Source organism: Manis javanica, chromosome 10, assembly GCF_040802235.1.
Source record: "Manis javanica isolate MJ-LG chromosome 10, MJ_LKY, whole genome shotgun sequence".
Taxonomy (NCBI): domain Eukaryota; kingdom Metazoa; phylum Chordata; class Mammalia; order Pholidota; family Manidae; genus Manis; species Manis javanica.
Window position 1 is genome coordinate 100751246 of NC_133165.1, and position 23594 is coordinate 100774839.

General features: G+C 36.8%; 1 protein-coding gene across 15 annotated transcripts in view; it reads left to right on the forward strand.

Moving 5' to 3' along the window:
* Positions 1-23594, forward strand: part of MYBPC1 (myosin binding protein C1) — a 93036-nt gene that overhangs the window by 16489 nt on the left and 52953 nt on the right. For 6 of the 15 annotated variants that reach the window (XM_073213704.1, XM_073213697.1, XM_073213700.1 and 3 more), the window contains exons 3-11: positions 1248-1289; positions 8732-8770; positions 9286-9321; positions 11005-11112; positions 12462-12610; positions 12945-13062; positions 14536-14587; positions 16653-16709; positions 21757-21923. In XM_073213704.1, coding sequence (XP_073069805.1) covers positions 1248-1289; positions 8732-8770; positions 9286-9321; positions 11005-11112; positions 12462-12610; positions 12945-13062; positions 14536-14587; positions 16653-16709; positions 21757-21923 — 768 coding nt within the window. The remainder of the gene's footprint in view (positions 1-1247; positions 1290-8731; positions 8771-9285; positions 9322-11004; positions 11113-12461; positions 12611-12944; positions 13063-14535; positions 14588-16652; positions 16710-21756; positions 21924-23594) is intronic. The other 9 variants (XM_073213702.1, XM_073213708.1, XM_073213705.1 and 6 more) reach the window with 3 other exon arrangements.

Below are 23594 nucleotides of genomic sequence, written 5' to 3' on the forward strand. Positions count from 1 at the left end.
AGCCTTTTGTCCACCAGGTGGCAACAATATCATAAGGAGTATAGTTGCAGTGAAACTAGCAACTGGAGGTGTCCAGCGACGCACAACAGGTGAGCTTGCTTTTATATCCATGTAAACCTAAGGAAGAGAACAGGATTAAAAGAATGACAGGCTTCTCAAAGATCATGTGTCTGCCCAGCCAAGTGGCCCCCAAGAGGGAGGCAACCAAAATTATGTGCATCTTCACATGAAGACCCCAAAGTGCTCTGTCTTGTCACTCTTCCTCCTTGAGGAGGAGAAACTGGCATCCTTTCTAGAATCATCCACAGGGTGTAGACATTCTTCTCAGGATCTTCTTTAGGATGTTTTCTCCTTGCATGTACAGATTTATTTTGTGCATATTGAGCACATTAAGAACCTACAGGCCATGAAAGACATAACCTCTTTCTTCTGCTCCTCAGACCAGGTGCTGTCACTCGGCCACGATAGCTCCCTTATTATGCCAAATGTCACATGCATTACACAATCCCCATCTCTTGTTGCTAAAACAGGTTGCCCAAACTCTGCTAAAATTGTCCTTATTTGTTATCTAAGATTCAGCTCACTAGTCATCAATCCAAAGAGAGAGAATTCTTTCTTGAAACAAGTCTTTTCTTACATATACCAGAAGTCAGATGCCTTTTGCAGGTATCTAAACTAATATGATTCTGATCAGAAAGAATAAAAATTAGATGGCCTTAAGGGATAAAATCTGGTGTTCCTGCTTGCATAGCGCATTTAACTCAGCCCAGAAGTTAATATGTGCACCAAAATATTTTCTTTGAAACTATTGTAGAATTAAAGACTTATACCCTGACTCCTTATGATAATATTATCTAGAAGTCCAACCTATTGGAACCAGTGCATGGGGCAAACTCCCTTAAAATGTCAGTCCCTTGCTGGTGTCTAAAAGGAAGGGACCCATGTTATATACTCATTCCCACACCAGCATGTTTTAACATGGTTTTTTAACAAAATCGGTATTGCATGTTTCTATGTGTACTGTTTGCAAAAGTGATCATATTTATTAATTGTTTAATGTGACTACATACAAAATCATAACTCATGTATAGCATAAGTGAGTACGTAGCATCATTTATGATCTGTTCTGTTTTCATTAATTTCTCCTCCCTCACCCCACCCCATTGTTCATCACACATTGCTCATCACAAAGAAGAAAATGCTCTCTTTAAGACACTTTGAAAAATGTACTTGTACTTTCCACACAGAACCAAAAAAAGAGAAGGTGGCCGGAACTACACCAGGAAAAGGTAAGTAGGAAGGAGAGAGAATGAGGCTGAATTCAACAAAATTAGAAGCAGAAAGAGGTCAGTAATGATTGCCACTGGTGACCCCACAGAACTTCTCTGCAGTATCCTTCCACGGTGATTTCGAGCTCTCGGTTTGCATCTTACCTGCACAACCCAGTCAGCATAATGACAAATGGTGCATTGATCAGTTTTCATTACACACTTTTCTAAAAGAAGAACAACAATGATAAATGTATCACAAGCACTTCTTAGGATGCTAGCAAATTAATTGGTAATTTCCAAGTTCTAAAGTACATGTGAAGGAAAAGGGGTGTTTTGGGATTATACCAATTTGGAAAATTGTCTGGATTACCCTGATTTTTTTTAATGGAATATTTTCATGTTACTGTGTGAACTGTTCCAGCTTTCACTAGTAATTTTGAAGACTGGTATCTCATTTTGTAATGCCATGTCTTTGTGTAGAGTTATATAATGGCCTATATAGATTGACAATACAACTTTAAGGGACATCTTGTTGCTCCTTAATGAATCAGAAACTCACTTATTCCTGTAATATTATTCTATTTTTATTTTATATGGAGATGACCTAGTTTTAGAAAACGAATGAATAATCTTTATCATGTAGTGCTACAGGATCCATGAAATAGTAATTCCTTTGTCTCTGTAATGGAGGAAGTCACTGTTATTACTGACTATCTGTCCTAAGCTAAGGAACATTAGTCTTCTATAGAGGAAAGTTTTCAAAATATATTTGACAATTCTGCTTTACATGTTTGTATCATCATTTTTTAAAGTTCCCCTTTTATTTCTGTAAAGAATAATACCATGTAAATTTGAGAATAACCAATTATAGCCTGACTGCTGTAAGACATTTCTCCTTTTGCTGGACACCCCTCAAAAGCATGTTGTGTTTGTTCCTTCTATATCAGATTTCATGACCTAATTCCTATTATCTTATTGTCTCCTTTACATTAGTGAAATACTTCTTTTCTTTCTTTCAGTTCATTGGACCACTTTTCTTCAGCTAACTTGAACTTACTGTCTCTCATGATTGAACACATAGTGTTTGTACAGTCATTTTGTCCTTGACGTTCAGTGGCTCCTATGGATAGAAATAGGAATGCTAATCCTGGCCACGTGGGTCACAGTCTGAAGGTTATTTGCTTATGGAATGCAGGCAGTGTAAACTCCAAGAACTCCTTCCACGAGATCGGTTCAAGGATGTTTGGGCATCCTGGCTGAAGCTATGGTAACACTATTCCCTATGAGGCTGACGGCATGCACCTGTTTCCAAATTTGGAAACGTGCTTGAACCAGGCTGTAAGACTCAACCAACAGAGCAGATGATGTAATCCAGAGGGCAAGCTGTCAGAGTTAAAACAGAGCCTGTGCCTGACCCTTAATCTGAAAAGCCATTATATTATATTTGTATGCTTAAATGAGAAAATGTCTTTCTGTAAGTTCAGATCAACCAACCAACCAGTCAACCAGTCTCTCAACAAAAATTATCTTCAATATGCAAAACAGTATGATGGAAGAGCAAAGCCAGATGACTAGGGCACCCTGAAATTAATAGTACTTTAATGTGACATTTACAAAAGTTAAGCAAGGCCATGGCCACATGCAGTCACTTGCCCAGGTCCATAAACTGCCATATTTACTGTAAGTGCCTAGGATGCAAATCATTTTAGGATAGGAGGTGACACCCCCAAATAATGAAGGTGGATGAATGGAAGTTATTTCTTAATATATAATCCTCTTCAACTATTATTCACTTTCATCAGGGACAGGGAAATTTCGAAGAAAATACTTCCGCAAGAAGTAGACACCATAATTATTGCTGTGTGCATATCCCTGGTTGAGAAAGAAGCCTTGCATGAACATAAACAAGATGGACAGGCACAAAACACCTTTCTCCAGCATTGACTAGGGTGCCCTTCCCGGCCCTTGACCATCCTCCAATCCCCAGTCCATCTAGTTATGTTCTAACCATTCAACTCAAGTTTCACTCCTTAATGCGTCTTTCCCCTGATTATCTTAGCGCACTTTCATGTCCCCTTCCTCCTCCTGATTTCTCTTGGACCTACTGCCTCTGTCGTTGAACCACTCTTTTCTCCACTTAATCATGTATTAACAGGTCACTCCTTTCCCTAACAGGCTGTAAGCTTTTTGACAGTCAGGCACTATGTCTTAACACCTCTTTGGGCCTTTATCTCATTTCTTCCAGCATCTGGCAGAGGACTGTGCATGGTAATCTCCTAATAAATTCTTGTAGAATGAATGAACAATTGAATTTCCAGGCTGGCTTTGGCTGTTGATCATACACATGATGGCAATCCAGATAAGAGTTTTATTTCCATTCACCATGCTTGCTGGGCAGCAGGGTGAGCACCCCATGCTTACTCCCGGTTAGTGAGGTTCAGAATGAGGTACCTCAGCTGTGAGTTCTGAGTGCTCATCCTCAGAACGGATGGATGATTTTTACTATAAGAATAACTTGCTTAAAACTACTGAAAATGGCCTTGCCTGAATATTAGTACATTTTCAGCACTTTAATTAGTCCTCTATCGAATTAGTTGAAGTATATTCAAGTAATAGCTCCAACAGTGTCACTATGAAGAACATAATTCACAGCAATACAGCCTTAATACCTTTCCCAGATTGCTTGAATCACTCTTCAAAAGCTCGGAAATGTTTGGGAAAAGATTTTTTTTGTAGCCACAGAATGTGTATGGTTTCAATATCAATCTAGTAAGTAGTGGTTGTGCTTAGATTTGCCAACTTTTTCACTTAATAGCAGTGTCTAGGAAACGGCTGATTTCCCAGGCAGGGGTTTTATTATTTGTTTGTTTGTTTGCCTCTGGACTTCTCTCTCCAGATATTCTGTTCCCTGATACTGCCTGCTTTGTCCTGGAATTGAAACAATAGAGATGACAATAAAAACCTGGCGTCTAACCAAACAGCACTGCCAGACATCAGATGCACAAATCCCTTTCGCAGTGGTCATCCTGAGAGATGACGACCTTATAAAAATAATGCTGCTGTGGCTTAGAATTTGTCCAGAATAATTACAAGCGGCAAGTCAATGGAATGCTGAGTAGAGATTCCTCTCTATACCCTCAGTAGGGCCAAAGAACTGCCTACCAAAATGTTTTATTTTAATATTCATTTGTCCAACAAGTTTTTGCTGAGTGTCAGCTCTATGCCAGGTGAGGGTCTGGGCGCTGGGTCCTGCCCTCCTGGAGATGGCTTTAGGGAGCTTTAGAAGAATGACCATCAGCCGAGGACAATGGATTTCCCTTTTGGAGGCAGACAGACGTCATGGAGGGCCATGCGTAGAGCATAATGAGGGTGATCACATGGGATCACGCCGTTTTTGGGCAACCAACAATGTATGTGTGAACATAGGGTGATGAGATTGGGTTCTGTCTGTGCCTTAACAGTCGGCCTATGGGAAGTTTAAAAATTGGCTCTCTGCGTGGTTCCCATGCACCAGCAGCATTAGAATCAGACTACTTTGAATATCAGTACTCATTTCAATTTTTATTTTTGCATCTTACTAGTTTCGTTGCCTGTGTATCTTTTGGTAAGCTCAATTAGAATAGCTACTGTATCTCTTAATTTTTCTTCCAGAAAAATATTTGCTTTTGGTAATCACTGCAAGTGAAGTAAAAACTTATTTTCCTTTTTCAGGCATTAACATTAATATTACCACATAAATATTTTTTGTGAATGAACTCTGTGCCTATCAAGGATCTCACATAATTTGAGATGAAGAGTCTTTCTTTTGGCATGAATGTGGTTGACAGATGAGGAAGTGAATCAGCAGAAGTTCCAGCAAGTTTTCTCCTAAATGATATATTTTTTAAAGAAATGATATAAACATTTTTCTTCTTCATTTAGGTTCCTTTACATCTGCAATATAGTGTTGTCCTGTGGCTTGTTACTTGCATGTGCAAATATTTTTGTGCGGTTTTACCTTTAGGTATCAGGCAATCAACCATCTAATGTCCCTGTGTTTAATCTATGTATTCTAATTACATTGCTTCCTTGTAATGAACTTCATTAAAAACTATATTATGTATGTTTCAATTCTCCAAGACATAACCGTTGTAAAATGCAACATTGATTTAATAGATTTGGAGAAGAAAAACTCATTAAATATACACGTTTATTGTAAGATAATCCTGATTTCAGAAACATCAAAGTTCTCATTAAGAGAATGTGATAAATTAATCAAAGCCTCAAAACATGATGTATTTATCTCAGCTATTAATGTTATTGTCTTCCATATGCGGGATCACAGTTGCTGTTACTATTTTGGTCACATATGCCTATGTTCACTACAACTGATTACCCTGCTCGAGGAATTCATAAATTTGTCTAAATCAAGCAAGGGATTGTATCAGTTTTTAACTGAGGTTTGTTTAAATTCACATACATTTTAATGTTATGTGCTTTTGGTCGTTTAAAAAATCTCAGTTGTTGAAAATTGTAGTATTACTTAAAAATTAACTTAGAAAGACAAGGTAAATAAACCATAGGTAGAAATAACTTTTTGCTGAAGAGAGTGTGGGTAATTATAAGAATCTACACCTCCTATCTCTGGAGTTCTTTCCCTCTCAGTCCAGAGCGTGAGTGGCCCCCTGAAATGCCAGGTTTGTACTATGAGACTGAGTTTTCTCTCTGCTTTCCAGGCATTCTTCTCTGGGAACTTCATTTGTTTAAAGAATTATTCTTACGGTTTTGCAAATGTTATTTTCCCGTTACATCAAGACAAATAAAATTCTGCTCTGGTAAATTTCCCTTCTGTGTCACTGGGGGAGATCCCTCTGCTGCTCTGGGTCTGTGGTCTTCATGGATGCTGTATTCTAAAGAGCCAAAACACAGATTTAAGTTTTCACTGTAGTCATCGTCTCTTTCAAGTAGAAAAAAAGAGCATACGACTTACATATTGTATTTTTTGTTTGGTCCCGTTTGAAAATGTACTTTGTGTGATGTCCTGCTTTTCATGTGTGTGTTGTTGAATCAGGCACAACTCAAAAGATTTGTATATTCACTTTCCCCTCTAGTAGAACCTGTTTTTCCACAGTAAATAAGAACAATGAAACTTTTCATTCTCGCCCAAGTCAACGAAACTCAAGTGGGCAACTTTTTAAGAACTTAAGGTGGGGATCCGACATCTCAACGGCATTTCCCAATCTAACGGGATGCTAGGCCCAAAGCTCCTTTTAAAATAAGGGAAACACTATAAAAACACAGCATAAGAAATTTTAGAAATTAATAAAAAGGGGGATTGTCACAGTACATTTTGCCCCCTGTTGATTATATTTTCTAGCATGTCAGTAAATTTGAAAATTATGTACAATGAATCAAATATTCCCAATTGAGAAGTAGGTGCTGTTTGGAAGTAAGTATTGTATCCTCTATGGGATCATTTCCTGATACTATGAAGCACGGCTTTAATATGTGCTGCCTCAAAAGTCTAAAATAATTGTGCCTGTGCCCTCAAATAGTCTTAACATTTAGTGGACTTTGAAATTACTCATCCACCAAATTTTACTTAAAAAATTGATCCTCTTTTCATTTTAATTTTCTGAAAATATATGGATACTCTTTTCTCAATCATTTTGCATTATAAATAATTAACTCAAAGGTTCATTACACACTGTATCCAAAGCAAATAAGCAACAACCTCAAAACCTGTATAAAATGAAACATTCATCTGACTCAAGAGGGTTCTAGTTTCTAGTTCATATTTAATAAAGGAAGTTCCTTTCCAGGATTTGGTTAAGATTTTAAACTTCATTTTCAAAAATTTTTATGGAACTTTAAATCAAGATCCTTTATATATTTCAGTAAATAAAAGCCTTTGAATAGGTTACAAGAATAATATACTAAATACTAAATTAAATGCATGGCAAATAATACAGAAATATGTATTTTATTTTTGGTTATGTAAAATTTTAATTACCTAATAGTCTTCTGAAATATAGAATTCCCCTGATAGCTCAGAAATAAGTATACTTCTCCAATGGTATGATTGTAGAATGTTAGTGGATTTAAAAGTCAACTAAGTTTGGGGGATGCTAACTGCTGTATCATTTCTTGTCTCCACTCTCAGTACCGGCACACATTAGCACACCAAAGGCTTTGAGATATCCCTCAGTAAATGTACACAGACAATACAACAAAATACATGAATTTAACTTAATTTAGCTGAGCATTTTCCAAGCTTCCTTGACCACAAAAAGCTTCCTCTGAAGAATCGTGAAGTCCACAGTACCCAGTAAATCACCTCTTGGATTCTAAAGATATGACATTAAGGTTCTCCACATATTATATTAGTCATTTTGTTAAAAAGTCATGAAACATATCCTTGGTTGACAGTTTTAGAAATGAAATTTTGGGCTAATAAATAATATTGGAAGTAGATATTCTAATAGACTTTACAAAAATGTGCTAATTTACCTCCTCCTGTCAGGATTTTTTTTTAATAAACAGTCATGTGTATGTGTTTTCTTTATCTGATTTTAAATAATCATATAAGTTCACATTTTGAAATCCAAAGTTATTATAGTAGTTTAAGTACAAAGATTATTACTGTTTACCCTAACACTAGTCTTCATGCTTGGGAAGGGGAGGGGCAGAGGTTCAGAGAACCCCAAATGCTTATTTAAGCATTTAAAATGTAAAGACTCTTTGAAATACAGACATTTTAGAAAAGGAGAATAGCCATGCCTCTGCACATAAACACTACAAAGCATATTTTGAACTTTACAAACGTGCATGGGTAAAAATTTTTAAAACTATACAGCATTGGCCAACACCAATATAATCTTGGGAAAATGCTTATCAAGTTCCTAAAATAATTATTGGTGAACTTAGTATGACAAATTGATTTATATTTTTAAATTTTTGTTTGACATCTGTTTCCTAAGTATAGAAGGGGAATGAATCATGAGGTCTTGGGATGCAGGGAAAGAATGAGTTCTCACACAGCACATATATGCTTGTAGTCTGCGCCCAAATGATTGTGATGAATGAATTTTGTGCGTCATTGACGTTAATATGAAATAAGAACGCAAAAACCACCTCAGTTGGTGGTTTCATCAAGGTCTGCTTTTTTTTTGTAAGCATTCATTTTTTTCCTAACCTACAATCACGTCCAATGCTTGCAAAGGGTTCCATTTCGCAATCTGCACTTTCATTGGCTTGCCCTACTCTCCTGCTCTTTTATTTATCTGTTTGTTTGTTTGTCTCTTTTGTCTGAAATACTGAAGTCCAATCTTTCAGGTACCTTAAGTCTTCTAAGGCTTTCTCACCAGGTGAAAGTGTTTTGTGTAGTTTCTCCTTTTTTTTTTTCCAGCTTTCTCTTTTCTCAGGATACTTGGGACAAAGTCCTTTTCTGCTTGACTCTTCATTCCTATTTCTTGTTTCAGATGAAGAGGAAATCTCCCCGCCTAGTGCCCTGCCTCCAGGTTAGGATGATTCCATTCCCACTCCCCTTTTAATTCATTATTAATCGACAGTAAAGGAAAAGAAAAGGCAGAGAATCTTGATGAGACAGTGCACGGCACAGGGCCCCAGGTTTGGCTGGTGCCGGGGCCGAGAGGGAAAACCTTGGCTTTAATGGCAGTTTTTTTTTTACATGAGAAACCTCTTAAAAAGAGGTTTTGTGAAATAAATAAGTAAACCTTGGGTATAAATTCTAAGGGGAAAAAAATGTTTGTTTTCCATTTCCAGCTTTATGTCTTTTTCTCATTCTTTAGATATTTGAATTCTTTTATACTATTACTATTTTTCCAATATGACACACTTTTTATAGGTGTTTCATAATTGGAGCTCTACTGATTTTCCATTCAAGCCAACGTCTAGCTTGGTTCCCCCCATCATCAGAAGGCACAGGGTTGAGGGGGAATCCAAGAAAGTTGAAGTGAGAAGTCCATTTCCAGCCCCTTGGCCCTGCATCTTCCAAACCACTCTTCCCTTTCAGGTCTGAGTAGTCGGGCCCTGGAAAGAAAAGATTCAGGTGAGCACATGCCTGGAGCGAGGCATCCCAGCCCCTTCTAATATAATCACTAATGACCTCATTTCTTGAAGCTGTATGGATTCTAATCTTATTTTATTCGATTTATACCTTTTGTAGCAATTTTTCATTATATAGCCTCTTATAAGAAAACTAATGTAGTGAAGAACAATTAATTTTGCATGATGCACACACATGCACACATTCAGGAATCTGGCCACATACACTACAGGTTTGTTTATTGTAACTATCCTTTTTAATACTTAGCAAACCCACAGAGCTTAAGAAACTTACAAAATCTACATAATAATTCACATTTTTATAGAACTTTACATATAGTTGATAAAATACCTCCCAAATGCATCCTGATGGTAGCTACAGTTTTTGTGATGTTATTCATTCATTCTTTCGACAAAAGTACTTTGAGGGACTATTGTGATAGGTCCTCTGTGGGCCTGGCACTTCTGCAAGCACTTGCAGGTAGGTATAGGAATGAATGAAACAATAATTAATAGTTCCTGCCCTCATGTTCTAAATGTGAATGGCTACAATTCACTATTACTATTAATATCACAAATACACTTAACACAAAATTTTAACATCAACTTTGGCATTAAAACCAATCGTGTAATCGTATGAATACATTGCATTACTTCATTGTGACATGATGATCGCCTGTGGCTAGAGATACTAAGCATGATTGATAGATGAGAACTAAAATAACTGAATGTACATTTCCTTCTTTTCAAGAAAGAGCATTGACAACCCATCCAGTCTTTTTTTTCCAGTTATTAAGTGGCTGAAACCAAACTTCTCTGCATTTAGGTCCTGGAGGACAGTGGGAATATCTGCAGTTCTCTCTCCCATCCTCCGTATTGGAGCTGGTGCTGCTTAATGCCAGCTAAGCCCTTGGAGTGCAACCTAGGAAATGAAGATAAACTTCCCTTTCAGCTTGCCTCTCTTCATGGGAAACCTCAAGAAGTTTACCTTTCTTCCTTTTTTCAGTACTGCCTTTTCCCTCCTGCAGGATGCTCCTAGTATTCTTGAAATTTGTACCTGCAGGTCATGATCTGTTACATAGTTGTCAAACTATGACCATATCTATACCACCCTAATGGAATCGTCTCACTATACAAAAGCAAATAATCTAGAAATACCAGGCCATTTTTGGTTGCCTGACCCTTCTCAGTTGACTCATATCCTGATCCATCCTTTATTGTCTTTTCCAGTCCTGTTGTTGTATAGATATGGCCTTATAGTCAGTCACCTGGAAAAAATACTGAGAGGACTGCTTTAATATACTTTAATGTATTTCATATATTTTAAATAATAAAATATAATATTTCCTACCATTATTAATCTGTTAGGGGACATACGGGATGGGGAAACAAAGGAACCAGGGCTGCCAACAAGGACAGAGTAACAACCTACCTGAAAAGTTAAACTATTTCTAGGAATTAGAAAATGCTCCTTTATCTCATGGTGGAAGAGACAGCTCTCTAAGAATGGGAATCTGTCACTTTCTACTGATGGCTGCAGGGGAGATGGATGGAAAGAATGTTATATTCATCCAGGTTTATTAGATGAAGAAAAGCTTCAGCACTGCTGAGAACAGCAAACCCAGGTAAGTCTGTCTAGGAAGAACCTAGCCCCGAAATGACCCTTCTCCTCCTTTCTGCTCATTAGAATGGTCTCTTGGCGAACCTGCTGGGGAAGAACAAGACAAGCAGAATGCCGATTCCCAGTTGTCCACCCTGTTAGTAGAAAAGCCTCAGTCAGGAACAGTGAAAGTTGGTGAGTGCCAAGCATTAAATCCTCCTTTTTTTTTTCAGTGAAGGTGAAATTCATATAACATAAAATTAAATATTTTACAATGAACAACCAGTGGCTCTTAGTACACTCAATAAAGTTGTCACCACCTTTAGCTAGTTCCAGAGCATTTCATCACCCCAAACAGAAACCTTTTGCCCCTTTAAGCAGCTTCTCTCCCTTCTCCTTCCCCACCAGCCCCTGGTAACCACTAATCTGTATCTGCTTTGTCTCTGTGCATTTCCCTATTCTGGATATTTCACATAAATGGAATCATACAGTATGTGACCTCTGTGTCTTTTACTTAGCATAATGTTTTTGAGGTCCATCCAAACTATATCATGAATCAGCACTTCATTCCTTTTTATGGTCGAGTAATACTGTATATATATATATATATATGTATACTGTATTGTATACATATATTAATCCTGCTTTTTATAACCTGGAAAGGTGAGTGACAGCTGTCATTCAGTCTCCTTTAGCACATAATAGTTGAGTGCCTGGACCCTGAAGCCAGTTGAATTCGAATCAGTTTCCTCATCTGTAAAATGGGGCTAAATGATTTGTGTTCATTATAACCTGCCTCATTATATAAGATGATTACAAATCTGCATATGCACTAGATGATATGTATAGTATCTCAAAGGAAGCTAGTTAGACAGATAGTTCACCTTTGGAGATATTCATTAGAAAATGCTCCTTTATCTCATCGTTTATACAGTATGTGATGATATTCTAAAATGGGGGGCATAGACTTTTCAGAAATAGACTTCTTTCAGGTCTAGAATATAGAAGCATATTGTGTGTGAATGGAAATGTTTTCTCCCCTGTGTTTCTGGGAGACACCAAAACACAGAGCTGGATGCTGGGGCACAGTTTTGATGTGCTAGGGGTCTAATTGGTTACACAAGTGATAGGCAGGGTTATTTCAGAAAGATCAGTTCCATTTAGTCATATTCCTATGCTTCCAGACTTCCCATCATCTTGCCTAATAAAAAGGGTGGGGAAAAAAACATATGTGTACATTTTCCCATTTTTATTTCATATATATATATATATGAAATATATATAAAACCAAATAAAAATATTTCCACTGATTAACCAATTGCTTCCTTTTCTGCTCCATAAACTTCAAAAGCAGAACACACCGGAGTATCCTAAGAACTTCTAGGGTACTCATGAAAAAATCAGGGCCATTTTATTGCAGAATCCCTGGAGCACCAGTCATATCATAGTCTACATTGTGGAGTCCTGTAAAACTCCTTTCAGTTGTGAGCAAAACAAATGGCGATTTTTAAACCACAGTCTGAAACATTCCTTCTTTTTTGTAGGTGAAAATATCACCTTTATAGCCAAAGTCAAGGCTGAAGATCTTCTTAGAAAACCCACCATCAAATGGTTCAAAGGGAAATGGATGGACCTGGCCAGCAAAGCTGGGAAGCACCTCCAGCTGAAGGAAACCTTCGAAAGACACTCTCGGGTATGGCCCCCAACTCCCGACACAGGGGCTGGGCTAGCCCATTCCTTCTGTGTGGATAAAAGGTCATTTCAGATTCAGCTTTGAGAGATTTCAGTCCCAGAAAATTATATGGAGTTACCATTCCGACATCTACACTCTAGCATGGTTGCCCTGTTACACCTAAGAGCTGCAGAACATAGTGACCCCTCCTGTATTGAGAACTTTGTACTGGAATCCCCTGATGCAGATACATCTTTAAGCCAATGGTGAGGAATTTGGAAAATAGGTGAAATGTGATGGCCTCCTTCTGTTGGCAAGGCAGGGCTAAAATGTGTCCGGATGCATGTCATTGCAGATATACACATTCGAGATGCAGATCATCAAGGCCAAGGAGAACTTTGCAGGAAACTACAGATGCGAGGTTACCTATAAGGATAAGTTTGACAGCTGTACATTCGATCTTGAAGTACACGGTAAGAGAACCTTCTTATCTGGATAAATGTGATTTTTTTTATGGGCTTTAGAGGATAGAAGAGAAGATGGTCATTTAATACTATAAGATTTTGAAAATAAACTTTCTTTTAAAGCTGTGTGTTTTGATTGTGGTAGTCTCAGCAAGCCTGCTGTATTACATTGTAATGAAGCCATTTAAAAGTGCAATTTGGGGGATTTTATTCCTAAGTATCTCTTGTCCATGCTCTATACATTTCTCAGTTTCCCAGATGAGGGCTGATACCATTTTTTGCTGCTACTGAATGTGCCTATTTCATTGGATTCTCTTATTCCCACACAGGTTTGTGGATAAGTTAGTGGTTTGAGGATATCAGGATACCCAGGTGGGAGAGAGGATTTCTCTAACAAGGACTCATGTCAGATATAGGAGTTCTCCATCCATATGTTCTGTGTACTGCCCAGAGTAAATTTAATAGGGATTAATGTAAAGGTGTGTGTGTAGTTTGGGTGGGGAGGGGACCACTTCCATAAGTAGACAAAGGGAAACTTGACTTGGCAGCAAAGATCATAAACTTAAGAAGAATCCCAAGTGTGATTAAGTAGCAAAAGACAAAGCTGGTGTAATTTAAACCTGGGCCATTGCATTCTAAGCAGTGGAAGACCTACGTTCAGTAAATGAGACTATGCTCTGCAACGGGCCACTTTTTCCATATTTGGAGTAACGTCTTTGGCCTTGGGCACCAGGCCTCTACCTGGATCCTTTCTGGAGTAAGGTAACAAGGAGGATGAAGAATCCAGAAACCACTAACCACCCTATCCAGCTTGAGTGCGGGGTTAAGGAGGTCAGGCATATAGGTAAATAGGGTAGAGGCTGTCACACAGAACAAGGAAAGGCCATTTCCCACTTGGGAAGTGTTTGAGGGCAGACTAGAATCTGAAGGTGGAAATCACGAGGAGGTGAATTGTGTCTTCCCATCAGCGTGAGCTCTTTCATTAAAGTTATGCCAACAGCCAGGGAAGGGAGTGAGATTCCCATTTGGAGAGAGGTCAGGTAGAGATCAAGGGTGGAGGAACTCTCAAGATTTCTGTAGTAAGTGGGAATCTGGTCGGAAGCAGTGCTTCCTCCAGCCCGCCAGGCATCTCTGAGAATCACCTGCAGGGCTTTTGAAGACTATTGACTTCTGGGTGCCCATCCCTGACCTGGGGAGTCAAAATCTCCAGCAGGGAGATGAAGAAGCTGGTGTTTTTCAGGTTCCTCGTGTGATCCTAATGGGAAGGCAGGTGAAACGGCACCTCCTCAGAACCTTTCCCTGATTCTGGGTGAAGGAGGGTGAATCTAATGTCTCAGCAGCTCAGCCATCAGGAGGAAAGCCGCCAGCCCCCCTTCACCTGGGGTTCTTTCCACCTGAAAAATCCTCACAGCCTGGAAGATAGTTAACACACAACTGCCCTCTTAATGGGTATTTATGTTATTCTTTTCTTTCCTTTCAAAGAATCGACCGGGACTACTCCAAACATTGACATCAGATCTGCTTTCAAGAGAAGGTAACGTCAAAGGGGAAATCATGAATTTGTATAACATGGAAGTGAAGATTTTCAAAACTCACTTTTCTTTCCTCCACAATCTGATTCCAAATAAGAACAACTCTTCTCTCTGTAGTCAAACATACCATATATTCAAAAGTTAGCCTTCTAGAGAATTAATGGGTTTAATGTCAAACCAGTATATACTGATTGTGTTTTAGAATATTCATGTTATATTGTAGCTCCCATTTTTACAGGTTTCACCTTTGCCATATAAAGAAACACTTTAAATCTATTGATATGGGGCTTCTCCCTTAATTGCCTTATTTCCCACCAAATGGCCAGGAAAGATCTGTAACAATACACACCTCATAGAGCATCAGTTATGTAATGTCAGCAAATAATTTATTTATATTTCTTTTCATTTAGAAATAACTTATGGAGCTACTAAACCATGTGCCCAGAACCCCACATTGAAGTAGCTACTTACTGAAATTAGCTCTTTTTAAATATTGGATTATGCCAAGTTAAAAAAACCATTAAGTCTGCTGGAATAAAGACCACCACAGAAAGGAAAATATAGATACCTATTTATTTTGCAACTGTCAAGACCAAAAAATCAAGGAGAGTGGTGGTCCAAGGAAGGAAAATGACAAAATTTTTCTAGTCTATGAGAAACATAACTAGCCCCTTCCTGCCATTATTTTACTCTCTGTACTTAATTCTTCTACAATATCATTCATTAATGAGAGTAAATGTTCTTAAGACTAAATCTACATATACTGAGTAAGGAAAGTCATCCTGAACTATTATTAAAAAATGAGTCTGCTAATAAAAGGCATATTTCCCTTCTAAATTGTGAGTAATGAAAAATTTTTAAAGATATTTAATATGACCTGTTCAGTCAATTGGTAGGTTTTTTAACCCATAACTTTCAAATCCTATTACTTTCCTTTTTCCTTCCTTCCCTTCACCCCATGTTCAGCAAATGCAGTGGTCTAAACCTCTGCTCATTCTGTGTAAGTATTTTTTTTTTGAGAGAGGATGACATAAGCTACTAAGTTTCATGCTTTAAAAGAATAGAATGTGTTTCCTTCAAAAGGTCTTCTCCAAATGCCTGCTCTTAAATAAATTTTGAAACCACATTTGAATTTGATTCTTATAATTTACATGTTATACACACTGTTTTTAAACCCGCAGACTCTTTTCTTAGAAACCATAAGTAACATTTGTAAAGAGCAGGAAACAAAATCTTCATTAAAAAAATTAAACATGTAAGTGAATATGTAGTGCCATTTATATTTCAGTTCCATAGCTTCTGTTTAGAGTTTATAGGAAATGATGAAAGTGGCTGCATGCCTAACTGAAGATGCATTTCTCTATAGGGAAGCACTTTTAAAACCTCCTAGTAAAGAGCTCATCAACAATTGGAAGACAAATTTTGAACAGTACATTTTTAAAGTCTATAAGTATTAATAAGAAAATGAAAAGTTTATAATGATTTCCCTTTTAAATAGAAAGGAATGCATCTTTTAAAAAGCTCTGCACTAGCTCCATTTTTATGTTATGCTGGTATCACACTATCTGAGTCATCTATTGATGGATACAAAGAAGTTACCTTTGCATATAAGCTTTGTACTTATATATTTGACACTGGTACACTTCATCCTGCAAGCCAATCTCTGTCTGACATGAATAACAGAGATCAGCAAAAGTCCTTTGCTTTTTACACAGGTATGTTTCTAGAGCCCCCAACTTGCAAAAACAAAGTACTTTGTGTTGCTTGGCTTAAGTGCATTTGTGTTAATCTTAACACAAATCCAAGCAGTTGTATATATGCAATCTACAAAAAAGTGTCTTCTGAAAATCGTAGAGTAACACAAGCTCCTCATGGTTACTTTTCCACAAGTACATACTCCAAAACTTAAAATGTCACTTGTGTGAAAAGAAATCATTTGTGTTTAGTCCCACGACTTGTGTGCTGGTATGAAATTGCATATGCTTATATGTGGAGTGTTTTGGGGGAAACTGTTGTGTATGTGTCTCAGCACTAAACCCAGATTTGCTTTTCTTTTGTTAATGACAGTGGAGATGGTCAAGAGGATGCAGGGGAACTTGACTTTAGTGGTCTCCTGAAACGTAGGTGAGAACCCAGTGATGCAGTGAGGCGCTGTGGCCTGGAAATCTTTTAGATACCCACTCAGAGAGGTCAAGTTTAAAGTGGATGTTTTTCAAAGAATTTCTCACTTTTTGAAAATGTGTTTTGCTTATAGAACGTAACTGAGTCAACTAAGAAAGAAACAGAGGAACCACTGCACACTAATCTGTTAAAGATTTTAGCTAATGCTTTTGTATTTCCCTTTTAAATATTTTATGACTCTTCACACTTTCTTAGTTGGGGATGAGGAGATTTGAAAACTGAGACAGCAGAATTAAATAAAAAGAAACCTCTGATTTCTCTCATGATTTCTATCATTTCAATTATGATTCCTTGTTAGGACTGAATAAATAAAGCCTCCATTCTTCTGGCTTTGATATTTGATTGAAAAATCAATTTCACAATTTGGTAGAATTCTATACATATATATATATATGTATATATATATATACACATACATATATATTTGTATGTATTTTTTTAAAGGCAGGCCTACTTTAATATAGTTTTTATGATTTGCTGTATTTCATCAAATCTACAACACCATTCATTTTAATACATACCTGTATTTTATATATCAGTAAACAATGGAAAAATTGCTCCAAATAGTTTATGACACACTATTGAATATAAGACACGTGTTTACTTCAGAAATGCTTAAAGTGTCCAAAAAATGTACATTTTAGAATATAGTAGTAAAATGGAAATAAATGTTTATTATCACTCACACTCCCTTAACAATGCTCTCTTGCAATAAAATTTATAGATTTTCATCATGAATATTCAATTCATAAGCTTTTTAAAGGATTTATGCCCATAAATAGGTATATATATATAATCATACAATATCCTATAATACATATTGTTATATATAAGTTATACATATCTGTTTACTATAGTGCAGAAGAAAAAATTGATTTTTGCTGGGATTGTGTTTATCAAATTTGTGAATAAACAGTAAAACTACAATTCTAAATTAATAATATATAATATTGTTATCAGTTTTCATTTAGCTTTCCAGTTTCACTTTATTACTTTTAGTGTTTTCTATGGTTACTAAAGAAACCTAAGTATAAATAGGCTGCCCAAAAAATTACAAATAGTAATGAACTGGACTCATGTTCATTCTCAGTTTAGTTGAATGGCTTTATTCAAGTCCCTCTGAATGAAAAATTCACCCCTAACTCTAAGCATTTAGATTGAGAACAGAAATAAAAACTGGCACAATCTATTAATTGCCCATGGATATTTGCCAATCAATAGACTTTGGTAATATCAAATACGCCTTTGTTTCTTTGGATACCTCACATAATCATCAGTCTCAATAATAGTTATTAATTCCCCAAATTTATTTAAAGCAATTCGATATGAAGTGGCCTTAGGTGACCCTCACTTCCTCGTTCTGCAGGCGAGAAAACAAAGTCCAGAGATGCTGAGTGACTTACCCCAAGGCACGGAGCTAGTTAGAAGCGGGGCAGGGACCAAAATCCCAGTTTCCCTTTTCTGAGTCAGCTCATTTCCTTTGACTCCTTTGAATCTGCCTTGGAAATTGGTGCTTCAGTGTATAACCCAAAGTGACACTTTAAGAAGAGAGGTTTTTTCCCCTGCAATCATTTATTCAATAAGGAAAATACTAAATGCTTTCTTTGTGTAGAATATAATACTTGGGGAGAATATCTTCTTGGGGAGAAGAAATCCAGTGCCTTCCAGTGCCTGGCACACAGAAAGAGATGATACATATTTGTGAGAAGGAAAAGGTAGTGGTAAAAACATGGATTTGAATCTCACCCCTCCATCTACTCATTACATGACTTTGGTCAAATTATATGTCTTCTCTGAGACATGCTTTCCGCACCTGTAAATGTAGAGAATAAAAACTACTTGATAGGATTATTGTGATAATTAAATGTAAAAAGTCTGGCTCACAGTAGATATCAAATAAATATTCATTTTCATCCAAAATATGATGTGTTCCCTTGAAGAGCTTATATTCCTAAAAAGACAAAAAGCACACACATCCCAATCAATCAATAAAAATTTGATACATATTTTTAAATGCCATGCTCTAATTAAAAAGGGAAAAGAAACAAAAATGAGAGTAGTTCTATCAGTAGTTGTAGAGTAAAAAAATTTAATGGTCAAAGTAATTAAAGAAAAACAAATTACTGGGAAAAAATGGGCCACCAATATGTCTCCAGTTCTCATCTTCTTTACATCCCTAATTATGATTTTGACTTATAATTAAATTGTTGTTAAGATATGACTATATTCATTTAATATGCTAATCTACCAGTATAATGTTAGATATCATTGTGTTTTCCTACTAATTTGTGAATTGCATGTGTTTTCATTGTGGTAATGACGTGATTACCATTTCTACTCCAAGAGTTTGTGGCAAAATCTCTCTCATAATAAATAACATTACAGCCAACATCTCTATACAACAAAAGATCTCCCTGCCCTGAACAATAAATATTAGCTAAATCAGAGTAAATCTTTTGGGCAGTATCTTGTTATGGGACCTGACCTATATAAATACTTGGAAGTTTTATTCTACAAAAAAAATTGTATAACTGCTTTGTACTTCCCTAGGATCGTCAAGTTATAGAAATTTTGGTGTAGATGAAAGTACTGTGAATGTTATATAGGTCTATCCCAATGCCTGGCGAGGAATCAGTGGTGTCTATAGAAATATGGATTTTTCTCCCTACTGTCATTTAACATAGGCATGCAGTAGGGCCATGTGCAGCCACCATGGTAAGTAAAGCAATGTTCTGGATGAGTTAAGGAAATGCTACAGGTGGGAGCCTTGATCTCACATTCAAGTACAAAGTAATGAATACTTCTTGCAATTTGGGATTCAATTAAAGATGGAGAGAAAAGGGAGGAATAAGCAAGAGGTCATCGGTGTTCCCACACAAAATCTGGTAAGATTAAGAACATAGTAGAGCCAAATGTACTTTGGTGTTTTAAATGGAAAAAAAAAATGGTGAGGATGATCGGTTTTATAAATCTACCAACAGAAATCACACTAAAAATGATGATCTTTATGACTGGCTTCCAACATATAACCATCCATCTCATAGACCTAGACTTATCTCAGTGTTTGACTTGTCCCTCTTGTTAGCTATTTTAATGTAGTTTGGTATCTAAATTTCACTAGTGTCAGGAGGATACTTGAAATGTGTACGTAATTCTTCTTGGTTGGAATATAAATTTACCACAGTGTAGTATGGCATAATTTTACAGTTTGAAAACTATACATAGGCTGGAATGGGACAAAAATAGAGCTTTAATAAAGTGACTGAGGAAACACCTACAGAGAATATGTACATACATAGCCATTTTAATTGCGATTCTCCAAGACGTCCTAAAAAATATTTAAAGGATGTACTTGAAATTTAGACTGCTTTCAGGCAGTGGATTTAGTAGATCTGGCAAATTATTACCAATATTCCAACTTCAGGACAATTTTCTCAAGCTTTTCAATTTCACCATGTTAATAGAGGGTGTAGTTATCATTTCAGTGAGATGAAGATACTTGTGTCTTGAATTTTTAAGAGGCACATTTTCTTAATGGTGTTGTCCAGTCTTCCCACAAAGGTTACTGGATAGACCAATAACCTTCCATTTCTTTCCATTGTCCAGATTTGCCTCAGCCTCCTCCTCTGGGAAAAGAGATTTATATGACGATAGAAATTAGATGTTTTGAAGTCTTCCTTGCCTAATGCCACCCTAAACTCTGTTAATAGTTTATTCTCCTCCCCCTCCCATGATTACAATCGAGTATTTCCTCAAGGAATTCTGAAACAGGTATAATTGTGACAGTGCAAACATGAAACTGTTTTCATACTGATGTTTAAGATGTGTTGACCTGTTTTCCAAATAATAATCCAAACCATCATTATTTACAGTAAGTAGTCACTGTAATACTTCCAAATTAACCAGATAAAACCAGTTAATAAGCCAGGACTATTTAGCCAGCAAAGGAAATGAATTTAAATTTTCTTTTGCACTTACTCTGAGGCTCTCCTCATAAAGCATTTATTCCTGAATTTTGGTTTCATTTTATGGTTCTAAAATAAGGACAAGTGTGTCCTAAATCTTATATTCTTCTAATCATATATGTTCTTTATATGTTCTACATGCTCTTTAGTCAGTGATCAAAATTTGGGATCATAATTTTGATAATTACACTAAAAAGTTACCTTCCCCTTGTTCGTGGAATCCTTAACCAGAATTTGCCTTATGGTTTAACATTTACATTTTTATTATTCATCATCAACCTGCTCCCCCCAAAATTCAATACAGTGCTTTAAGATGAAAATGAGAGAATTTTTGGCAAGTCTTCTTTTTCCCTGCCAGTTTAGAAAAAAAATTATTTTAAGAAGCATATGTATCCTCAAAAATTATGAAAAACAGGCAAACCAAAGAACTCTATGTGGCAGTTTCAAACATTTTTGTATAATAAACAGCAAAAAATGGTTAATGTACACATCTATTAATAAGGCAGGAAAATGCTATTTGCAAAATTCAAAGGTTTGAAACTTATTCGTACTGTCTCCCTGTATAGCTAGGGTGTGCACCAATGAAGGTAGAGATTATTTTTCTATCACAGACCAAGTTTTTAAATCTTTAGGTCTTAATTCCACCTTTCAAAACTACTTCAATATCCACATCCTAGACGACAACTAATCTTAAATTCCTCAACACTCACCTCCTATCTAGACTTTTAAGTTGAAAATAAGTAAAATACCTTCAGAGTATTTCCTGATATCCTTCCTCTCCCCTCTAATACTGTGTTTTTGACTAGGAAAAAAGAGAATGTTAAGTGCAAGTGTCTGACCGTTAACTATCCGTAAGTTTCTCCGAGGCTTCAAAGAAAGCAAGGAGACTTCCCTCTCGACTTTAACTACTCAGGCTTTTTTTTGAACAGTTTTTAACACTGAACCGACAAATCGGTACCATCCTGCCTTGTGTTTAAGGATCCAGTGGGCAGCCACTAAATTAGGCAATGGTTCTCCCCGGTTAGGGAGGTGAAGCAGCAGGAGGAAGAACCTGAGGTGGACGTGTGGGAGCTGCTGAAGAATGCAAACCCGAACGAGTACGAGAAGATCGCTTTCCAGTACGGCATCACCGACCTGCGAGGAATGCTCAAGCGGCTCAAGCGCATGCGCAGAGTGGAGAAGAAGAGCGCAGGTGAGCCCGCCCCGGGGGCGTGGCCGCGGGGCCCCGGCGCCGCGCGCGGAGGACGTAACCGTACACCCCTGAATTTGGGATGGGACTGGCTCGGGTGGGATTTGCAAGGTTTACGCTTCTGTTGGTTACCTTTGGCCTCAGGTGAAGTAGTTCACTGCCCCGCACATCACTGGCTGTGAGGGTAGCAGACTGCTGCTGAAGGTTTAAGGTAATAGAAGATGTACATTATAGTGCCACATACAACATATAATGCAATAATAGATAGCCCCGCTGTTACTGGGAATTTCTCAGCATTCCCTTTCTCCAGCCCCCACATCTCTTTCACTTTCAAATTCTTGATTCTTACTTAGGCAAAGTAGATTCGATGTCTCTTTGTTTTACCATCCTAGTCTTCCATCGATTTGATGGCGCAGGGGGAATTCACTTCTTGTACCCAGTACAGCTCCCAACCGTTTTGTGAGACAGCTATGCTGCTCCCTGGGGATCTGAAGTGGCTGCAATTTGTTTTAGTTTTAAATACCATTTTAAAAAAAACGTTGAAATATTGGAATTTTAAATTAAAAAAAAACATTTTAAATTGATCATTAACTCTTTGAGTTTCCAATACTTGATTATTGTCATTGGTTTTATGACATGTCAGGATAATAGATCAGTCTTATTGCTGCTTATTGTTTATGTCCAAATAGAATTTAAGGAATCTTACCACCTGTTTTTTAAAAATCTCTTTTAAAAAATAAAAATAAAAATATGCGTTTTGTTTCTCAAAGTCTCTGTAAACTGGTTGAGAAATGGCCTCAGAGAAATATAGAAGTGCTGTGTTTTTGTTGTTTTTGTTTTGTTTACATAACTCAGCCATTCCCACTATTCAGAACTCCTGAAGTTTTATTTTTGAGAGGTGGCTGAGACTGGATAGTCACAAATGTGAAGAGCTGGCTGACATCTCTTTCCCCTACACTGACCTAGCTTATTGTTATTGCTTAGCTCTGAATTGGTCTTGAGGTATGGGATAGATAACTTTTTAAAAAGCTAGTGTTTATTTTATCTTGTTAAAATAAGGGGAAGTGAGCTTATTTAAACAATAGTACATTAAAATTGGAATAATGGAAATGCAAGGATGACAACTTCATAAGGTATTCCGTGCTTCTGTGTATTTTCCAACCTGTCTAAATGAGAATTTTTTAAATCAGGGGAAAAATATTTTTTAAAAAACGAATTAAATACTGTTTAGGGCTTTTCAAAGATAACGTTTTTAAAAACGAGTATGTTCTGTGTTATATAAAATGTTTTGAAATCCTGAGTTCCTGACCATATGTGTAAGGGGTGTTTTAAATGTGTCACTGTTTGGGCAAGTTTCCATGGTACAAAAACTTTAATAAGCATACTTTTTCAATTAGTTAAAGGTATTCAATTAATTTTATCAGTCATGCAATTTACCTCATAAATTCCATGATAAAAAACTGTGACATAGAAGGAGTACAATGGTAATGCCAGTAACCCTGAAAGTAATCATGTTACTATCAGGAGAATAGGTATGTTCTTCGAATTCTATTTCATTTGTATACTTTGTATTATACATTCCCTGCAGAATTAGGACAATCATCTTTAAAGACTTTTCAATAAGTATTTTCTTATGTTTTTTCTAAAAATATGTTTTCTCTTTAAATTTTTAAA